General features: G+C 37.7%; 1 protein-coding gene and 1 long non-coding RNA gene across 5 annotated transcripts in view; one reads left to right on the top strand and one right to left on the bottom strand.

Annotated features, from left to right (window-relative positions):
- Nucleotides 1–9,254, top strand: part of kiaa0753 (KIAA0753 ortholog) — a 34,309-nt gene that overhangs the window by 17,537 nt on the left and 7,518 nt on the right. For 3 of the 4 annotated variants that reach the window (XM_015032604.1, XM_015032605.1, XM_015032606.1), the window contains exon 16: nucleotides 364–484. In XM_015032604.1, the coding sequence (XP_014888090.1) occupies nucleotides 364–484 (121 nt within the window). Of the gene's footprint in view, nucleotides 1–363; nucleotides 485–6,052; nucleotides 6,097–6,199; nucleotides 6,546–9,254 lie in introns of those variants that run through there. The other variant, XM_015032607.1, reaches the window with a different exon arrangement.
- The window catches only part of LOC106947536 (uncharacterized), a 3,418-nt gene continuing 2,559 nt past the window's right edge, over nucleotides 8,396–9,254 (bottom strand). Inside the window, exon 2 of the long non-coding RNA XR_001425005.1 lies at nucleotides 8,396–9,196. This is a non-coding gene — a long non-coding RNA (uncharacterized LOC106947536). The remainder of the gene's footprint in view (nucleotides 9,197–9,254) is intronic.

Raw genomic sequence — 9,254 nt, forward strand, 5'->3', positions numbered from 1 at the left:
AAAAAAGTTTAAATTTTTTAAATTAAAGGGAAATTTTGTTGAAAAAAAAAAAAAAAAAAAAAAAAATCTTCAGAGTGACATGCATTCCACACACATAAAATCCCAGTGAAGCAGGTTAAAGTCTGTGGTTGTAACTCGCTGAAGGTAAAAATACGAGCTGAACTATTTTCTTCCAAAGAACCGTAGCTGTGTTGCTGAGAGAGCCACGACCCAGGTCCTTCCTGTAGATGGAGACATAGCCGGTGCTGACATGGAAATGGGAATATTTGTCACTCAGACTTTGTGCTTGACTTTTCTCTCCATCCGTCTGTCCCTCTGTCACTCGCTACCATTTTCCTCTTCCCATCTCTCTGCTCCTCCCAGGATCCCAGCCTCTCGCTCCAGGCTCCAGGCCGGCTTCTCCTCAACCCATTAGGCTCACCAGGCCAGTGCTGAAACAGACTACCGCAGCCGATATTATTCTGGAGAAACCCATAGAGGCAGGGTGGGTTGTGCTTTCTTTCTTTCTTTTTTTCTTCCTTTCTTTCTTCATTCGTAACTTTATTCATCTCTCATCTTTTTCTAAGAGTATCACCTGGAGGCCTGCATGAGGGGTTGACCCATTTAACTTTGTTGCATATGTTTTCAGCTGGGGTTGTACTTCTAAGCTTTCATTATTTTTTCTCTTGGATTCAATATAGGTTCTGCAACTAACTGCTATTTTAGCTAAATTATTCTGACAGTTAAGCGATTAATCAGATAAAAAAGAAATTGGCACATCCTACAGATTTTTCATTTAAGTATTTTATACAATATTGAAAATACATGAATAAAATGCAAATTAACAAGTAATTTAACTCTTATTTTTAAATGAGAAATAAATTCTTGCATAAAATGCAAGAAAAAATGAAGATAATTCTTTGGATCAACCGATTAATAAATGCATAAGATGCTTAATAGGTGATTTTTTTTTTCCAGAAAATGCCACTTGAGGAATTCTGTGCAGGAAATATTTACAGACAAAGAAGATTTTTTTATACATATCTTAAATGTAAATTACATATATTTTGTGTACAGTTTTGGCTTAATAACTGATCAGTTTGTTGTTTTTAGCAATTGGTCTCTTTTTGGGCGGTCTGTATTCTCCAAGTTAGCGATTAATCGATTACCAAATTGGTTAGCAATTATTTCAGTAGTCGAGTAATCTAGATTAATTGCAATGAATCTGATTAATCACATTTGTTTCAGCCCTAACTCAATGCAGTTGAGCTGTTTACATTAAATTGACATCAGAATGACTTTATTGCCGTTGCCAGTAAACTTTGATATAATGGCGCAAAAATTAATAATAATAATAATAATAAAATAACATAAAAACTGTGAAAAAGATGAAAGAGAGAACATAGATCCTGTGCAATCTAAATACATAAAGGATCTGATTACTTGGAAAGTGTCTTCTCATCTGAAGTAAAATTGTTCTGGTTGTATATGACTGAAGGACGCAGCAGCAATCTCTCTTACGGGAACTCATTCACGTCTGATTGGACGGGAATCGGTTAATGTTTTTCTATCGATGCGCAGTCGGTGTGTGGGGTTGTTTTCCACATCGTGTGCCAATGTTTTTCAATCACATCTCCACTGGGAGGCCTCGCTCATCCCACGAAGCTCACTTGGTGGGTGCCGTACCCAGGGCAGAGTCTATTCCTGTCCCTGGCGCTGCCCAGAGCTCCGGCTGCTTGAGCTGCTTTAATTAATAAAAAGCTCGGAGGAACGGGGAAAAAGAGAAAGGATGAGATGAAAACTGTCGACAAAGACGAAGCCATTGAAACGGCTAATTCCGACAAATTTGAGCCGCCAGCATTTGCAAATTTAAACCTTGCCTCAGGTTGAGTTTTCTCTGCGGAGTCTTTGCTCTTACATCCGCAGAGGCAGTGACTCATCTTTTACTCTTCTAGGAGTCATAAAGTAATAGCTCTGTCTGGTTTTATTTATTTATTTATTTATTTTTGCCAAACATGCCCCAGCTGCTTGAAAAAGTCAAGTACTTGATGTATATAATTTGTTTTCAGCTGTATCTGGCTTTGCAGCCTCTTCACAAGGACATGGTGATTTCTGCTCATTTGTTCTGTAATTCCTTGGAGTCCCTGTGGCATTAAAGATACTCACCTCCTGCATCCTCTGTTCAAATTAAGAGTGCATTTTAAAAGAACCAGTTCCTCTCAGAACGTGCACAATGTCCAGACATGGGATGGCAAACAAATTTGTCTCTTTCAGCTAGTTCCAAAAGGAGAAGTTTTGCTTTTTAATGAGACTTTGTACAGAAGTTACTCTAAGAATCAACAGTTTTCTTTGAACTCGGTGAGACGGAAATGTTGGACCAACAGTGAAACTTATATCTGATAATAATCTTCACAAAGCTGTAGCAGAACTTTAAACTTTGGTGTTTAAGTTATTACAGTAGAGATGTTTCCACATCAACCTAAACGATTCACTCAGTAAGATATTTTCTGAACTATGAATTGTCAAAAGGTAGCATGGGAATAATTGCAATTTTTTTAAAGCATTTGTAAACCAACTTGGATGTTGAGTTGGGATGAGACTGTCATGCCATGATAACCTTCAGTAAAAATACAACAGATGCATGTTGTTTACAAGAAAATTAAATCTTTTTAAAGATGTGTACCATCAGCTGACTGCTTTTATTTAAAGATAAGTACAAGAATTTCACATATTTCTAGAAAAATATTGCAACATTGATAACTCCAGCCACATTTTTTGGTTGTTTAACATATAGTGTTTATGTATATAATGACAATTTATAGCAAATGTCATGGTGAGGTTCTGTACAGGACAAATAAGTCCAATTCAGTTCCAGCTCTGGAGAACTGGACAATCAACCAAATTCTCCCTAACACATTACAATCAAACAGTCAGATTAGATTTAAGGACACACAATCCAACATGATCTTACACATAAAATGTAAAACAATGAAAGGCAAGACACTCGAATTTGGCTACTTATGCAAGTTGGTAAAAAGTCTATGCAAAGAAGTCACAGTATGAAGCTTTTTTTTGTATTCTTGCTCTTTATACATAAACTAATGTTAACTTGGTAATTAGTCAGGCTATCTGCTCTGGTCAGAACGCGAGCGGCATCTCTGAAATTTTCTTCAGGTGATAGAAGACTGACTTTGTAATCGTCTTTATGTGTCAGATTTTGGACCTGGTCATCCACTCCATTGAGGTCGCATTACATCCGTTACGCTGGTCTGTTTCATCAGTCACCAGGAGCTCCAGAACACTTTGGAGTCTAGAAACATGTGACTAAATGTCAGATATTTTTGGAGTAGTAAAAAAAACAAAATCTCTTCCTTACTAGTGAATAATTAGTTTTATCTCTGCAGGCTCACTCATTCCATCATAGAAAACATTTTTCATTAATTTGCTTTCTGCAAATGTTCCCTTTTACAGAATAGCAAATCCACAGCCTGTGAGCTTGACTGCTTGATATTTTGCATCTTTAAGCCTGATTGCAGTGCAGTGATGGTTCACATTAACACGAACAAGAAGTCTGATTGATTTTAATTCTTTAAATGGATCGCTCACAATGACTAGCCAACTGAAAATGCCAACTGAAATAAGATCTTTTATCAGGCCTTGTTTATTATTCACTAGCTGGAGGTAGGCCGTCACTTTTGGAGAAAATCACTTGAAGATTAACTCATTACTACCAATTAGTTTTGTTTAATTTCACTGTCAAAATGTCAAGATCACTTGTCACATCATTAAACGCGTCATTGTTCAAAATAATGTCTAAAAATATTAAATGATGCAACATTGACATCTTGTTTCTCAGAGGTCAGCTTGACTTTGCACAGAAGCGTCTGCGGAAAAAAAAGAACAAAAATCTATTTGCTCGTGTTTAATGGCGTGAGTCAAGTAGAGAGAAATTACGACCGTGATAAACTATCTTTGTCAGACACTGCTCTGAAGAATCTAACTTTAGGTGCTAAACTTTTATTGAACGTGTTTAAATATAATGAGCCTGAATAGACAATGTAAACTTCAGTTTGACTGGTCAGTGGTGTTTAAGGCTCAGTGTTTCTTTTTCTCTCATGTAGGAATGTGATTTGGATGAGGAACAAGAACTCTTTTCCCACAATCTGCTCACTTTTCCACAATTTATCAAAATGGTGTGTAATTTATTATGAGCTGGATGGAACGACTTATTCCAGATGCTGATTGTTTTATTGAGCTTTCTTTCAGAATCAGAAACTTGTCTCTGAAATTAAAGTGAAACTGTAAGGCAGAGATTTTGGCTGAACCACTTAGCGATCTAAAACAATATTTGTGCAACACCAGAAAGAGCATAAATGGAGTTTGAATCAAAGAATATTAGGTTACATTATTGATTTTTATCTGGTGTTTCTGATGGATGATGCTTACATGAATCATCAATTTAAGACTCTTGTTGTAAGGACAGTGTGACATGTGCCAGCTGCTTTCTTCTGTCTGAATTAATACTCCCAAACCAGCAAAAACAAACAAAACCCTGAAACAATGTTTATTTTGGTGATCAGAATGAGTTAATTTACTTCCTTGATTTGCACCGACCAGTGTTTGGCCAGTTGCAAAATACAAAAACAGATTTTTTTTTTCTGATTTGTGAGCTCAACAAATCTTCGTGCTTTCAAGTTGCTGCAAAAGCAACACTCTTCGGTGTGGAAGTCGTTCCTGATGGAAGACGTCTCAGTTAGCTATTTTTCCTATGTGATAAAGCAGAGGTATTTAACCTTTACAAACAATGTGGGTTTTTTTTTTTAGGTTTTATTGGCCCTAGTGGCCTTTATTTGTTAGTGAATTGACAGTAAAGTGGGTAATGAGAGAGGTGGAAGACATGCGGCAAAGGTCCTCAGGCCGAGAATCAAACCTGTGACATCCATGTTGAGGACACAATCTGGGTTGTGCTCTTCCCCTGCACCACCACAGCGCCCCCAAACTATAGGCTTATGACATATTTGTTACGTATTTATTAAAGCTGTCAATATGTGACAGGTTTATCGTGACAGTATAAAATTAGACATATTTGTAAAATACACCGCTCCCCAGTTAGAAACGTCCAATCAGAGCAAGGCGGAAGGCTTCAGCGCTGTCAATCAGGCTTGTGTATGTGCGGCTGTGGGAGAAACAACTTACCGTTACAGGAAAACTGTTTATCTGCCAGCATTGGTGGCCATGCAACCAGATTGAACATTCACGTGGGGAAGTAGCATAGAAGAGAAGAAGAGAGAAGCACATACAAAGGCATGATTGACAGCATCCAGTCCCTCCTCCTTGCTCTGACTGGTTGTTTCAAAGGAAACTTTATCATGTGCAATATGTAGAAACACGTCTGCAGATCAATCAGGCCACAAAAGAGAGAAAGAGGGAGTGAGGAAGATGAGACAATAGTTGAACATAGTATAGTCAAATGGCTGTTTCATCTTTTTAAAATTCTCAGTTAAAGCCATGAATTCCATGTTTTTGGTGATACACACAGAGCCTTCTGTTTTAGTATTGCTTTGCTGTTCCTATAAATTGCTAAAGAATAAAACCCCGCCGACTCTCAGACACGCAGTCAGACTGCACCTCTGCTCTCAAAATGAATAATTAATAACTGCCCATGGCAGAAAGGCTAAAGGAATATATTTTGAATGGTATTCCTGTTGCTACTTTCAGTATTTTCTTAAGGAAAATCCGATTGGGCTAAATTTGGTGTCGGCTTTGCAAGTCCATTGAATGGAAACTGTCGAGAAAATTCTGATTAGTACATAATGTTTTGCTTTGACAGAGCAGTTAGCCTCCTTAATCCTTTTACTCAACATTTTTCTTTTTAGGTTTTGAAAGCTTTGACTGTACTCAAACATTCTCAGGTTTTATGCTGCTGATTTTCCAGACATTTTCCAAAAAAGAAACAAAAGCCCATTTAATTAAAACGTTTGAGTCTGAACGCAGTTTCAAGACGGAAAACCAATTTAAGACAAGATGGACAGACAGCGTTGATAAAAAGTCTCACTTCCTGTTTTAAATACAGCAGCTAATTGGAGGAGCTCTGCCTCCTCTTCCCCACTTCCTGGGGTAAAACGAACAGCAACAACAACAACATAAAAGAAGCCGTTTATTTTTCCATCAATTTTGTTGTGAGAATTAATCCTCTGCCCTTGTTGACTCTATGTCGCAGAAAGTTAAATTTTTGGTATTTGGAGCAGAACAATGTGTGACGAGATAGTCGTGTTTGTTGTTTTATAGCTCACATTCTTCAGCCCAGAGAGGAGAAACATTCAGCCCCTTCCTCGGGCTTTTTGAAATGTGCTCATTCGGAGACGACGTTCATGTGACAGAGAGACGAAGCCGCAGATTTTTGTCACTTTGCCTATCGCTGGAGGCGTTTGCGATTCCATTGTCTGATAACAGACGCTCTGAGGCTGCTATTCGGGAACGCTTTTTCCTGATTTGATGCTTTATGGCTGTCGCTGTAGCAGAACAGAGTTGAGAAATACTGAACGTGTTTCAAAAAATAAATTGGAGTTGAAAATGAAAAATTGATGTAAAGTAGGTTTTTTTAACAGGCATAGCGACAGCTTTGTTCTCCTCAGAGTGCTGTTACTTCCAGATTTTGATGTGAAACAACAACAGAGACCCAGCAGTTGTTTACGCTACGCGTCTGTTTTTCACTCTCATCAGCTCTTACCGGTGCCAGCGCCGACTTCGTCCCTCTTGACTACTTTTCTTTTCCAAAACAACATCTATTCTCGCTCCGGCCACCTTTCTTGTCGCTTGTGTGTGAATGCTTCTGAGTGACCACTGAGACAATGCATCGTGCAATTTCATCTTTTCGATCATGAGCAAAGAGGAAGATAAGATTTACTGTACCTATCCATGGTGAGTGGCCCAGATCCAGAACCTGGATACTATGGACCGACCCGCTGCTGCTCCGTCAGCAGGTCAAACAAATCAATAAGAAAGATGAAAGCCCCACTCAGCAATACTGGAATGCTTTCATATGTTTCCCTGTTTGGAAGATATATTTTATAGCAGATTTGCAGTTTGATATTTATAATTCTGACTCTGTGAAATCAGTTTCCCCTTTTTAATGCATTATTCTTTTTTTCTTACCCAGTTATGTCATCTGCTTTTCCAACTGTATTTTTTTAATATATATAAAATATAGTATTTTTTTTCTTAATATAAAATATGCCAAGGAGTTAGAGTAAAACAAAAACAAAACAAAAAAACAATTTTGATAGAAAATGTGTCAGAATGATCAGTAATTTCACTAAACGCTAATCCAGAACCACAAGGCATTCTGGGGGATGTAGGCAGAGAAAATTCTTCTGTCGCTCAACCTCTCATGGCCATCTAAGCAAGGTTTGGGGCATCAACCAATCAACTCAATCATTGGTTACCTAGCAACAACCTGTTGAGTAACTAGCAGCAGCAGCTTTAAGGTTTTGCCTCATAACTGCTTAAAAATAAAAAATCAACACGGAGTGAAGGAAGAAAATGAGTACAACAACTCAAGAGGAACTTGTGCGTAAAACAGGAAAAGTCACACCACCGTTTAGCGTTTCAGCTATTTAAAACAAAAAAAAACCTAATCATTAATTGTTTATTATATTGTGATATGAAATACTTATATCATGATAGGTTTTTCAGCCATATAGCAGTTTGATACTATGGAGTTTACTGGAAGTTGCCTATGCTGTCAACAACCATCCTCCACTATGAAGAGAGAAATGCTGATGTGAACGAGACGGTTAATGTCAATTCGATATTTAGAAGCGTGGCCAACGTGGACTGAAAGGCTTTGTTCACTTCCACTGCTACCATTGCTAAACTACAGGCTGGACCACAAACAAAACAGCACAGAAAATCAATGTCATTGTTCCCAACTTCTTCTCCTGCACTCTAAGAAATAATCCTGTAAATTTACAGTCAAATACTGCCAGCTATAGACGGCAGAAGTTTACTGTAAATACACAGTAGCTATACCGTAATTAATCCTGACAGTAGATTACCGTCAATGCAAGTACGGTATAGATACTGTGAAATAACGGTAAACTTCTGGTGTCTATAGCTGCCAGTAGTTTACCGTTCTTTCAAAAGAATGGTAATCTACCGTTTTTCTGAAAGAACGATAAAAAAAAATACTGGTAGCTACAGACGCCAGGTTTTTTTTTGTTTGTTTTTTTTAACCATTCTTTTTTAACGGTAAACGCACATTGGTTCTTTCAAAAGAACGGTAATCTACCGTTTTTCTGAAAGAACGATAAAAAAAAAATACTGGTAGCTACAGATGTCAGGCTTTTTTTTTGTTGTTGTTGTTTTTTTTTAACCGTTCTTTCAGAAAAACGGTTTACCCTGGAGAGCATTTTTCACCACCTACAACATAAAGCATAAAAATGTCAGAAATAATTACCATGAACACAACTCAGACATTAGGCATTATAGAAATTAGTCAGCTTATAGAAACATTCTGGAGAGGATTTCTTCTACCAACCTGTCAGAACAAATGTGTTGAAGTCAACATAACAGCTTCAGTCACCAACATGACGTACTAATGAAGAAAAAAAAGAGGCAGCCAATATGTCATTATTTATTATCATTATTATTTATAGAGACAAAAACATTTTGGCTTAGCTTTGCTCGCATAGATCAAACCACCGGTCCAGCACAGCCACTCTCCCCATTATGCCGTCTATAGCTGAAAACTTCAAGAAAACAACTCCGCAGCTAAATAATGTTAACTCAAACGGCCTTTCTGACAGTTTTAATGTTTGTTTAACCACCCGACACCCCGTGCTACACCTGCTTGGCTAGCTTTAGCTGCTAACAAAAACAATAAACCAAGGGTGCTCACGTCCAGTCCTCGAGAAGTCCTGCAACTTTTCGATGCATCTTTACTCCAGCAGACCAGGATCAGCTCCGAACAGACCTGCTAACCAGCCATTCATTTGATTCAGGTGTGTTAATTGGAGCAGGGAAGCATCTGAAAGTTGCAGGATGGCAGCTCTCAAGGACTGGACTTGAGCTCCCTGTACTGAACAGTCGTACCGCGATATCCAAACAAATAAACTTACGTTAAGCATAAGTTGATACTATTGCGCAAACAGAAAGTTAATGCATTCATAAAAAATAATCAAAATCAAAAGCCTGAAGATCTTAACATGGAGCTTACCTTTTTTTTTTTTTTTTTTTTAAAATAAATTTTTTTGGAACCACAAAAAACAAAAAGA

This window comes from Poecilia latipinna, unplaced genomic scaffold, assembly GCF_001443285.1.
Source record: "Poecilia latipinna isolate Pla-1442-1.1 unplaced genomic scaffold, P_latipinna-1.0 Scaffold246, whole genome shotgun sequence".
Taxonomy (NCBI): domain Eukaryota; kingdom Metazoa; phylum Chordata; class Actinopteri; order Cyprinodontiformes; family Poeciliidae; genus Poecilia; species Poecilia latipinna.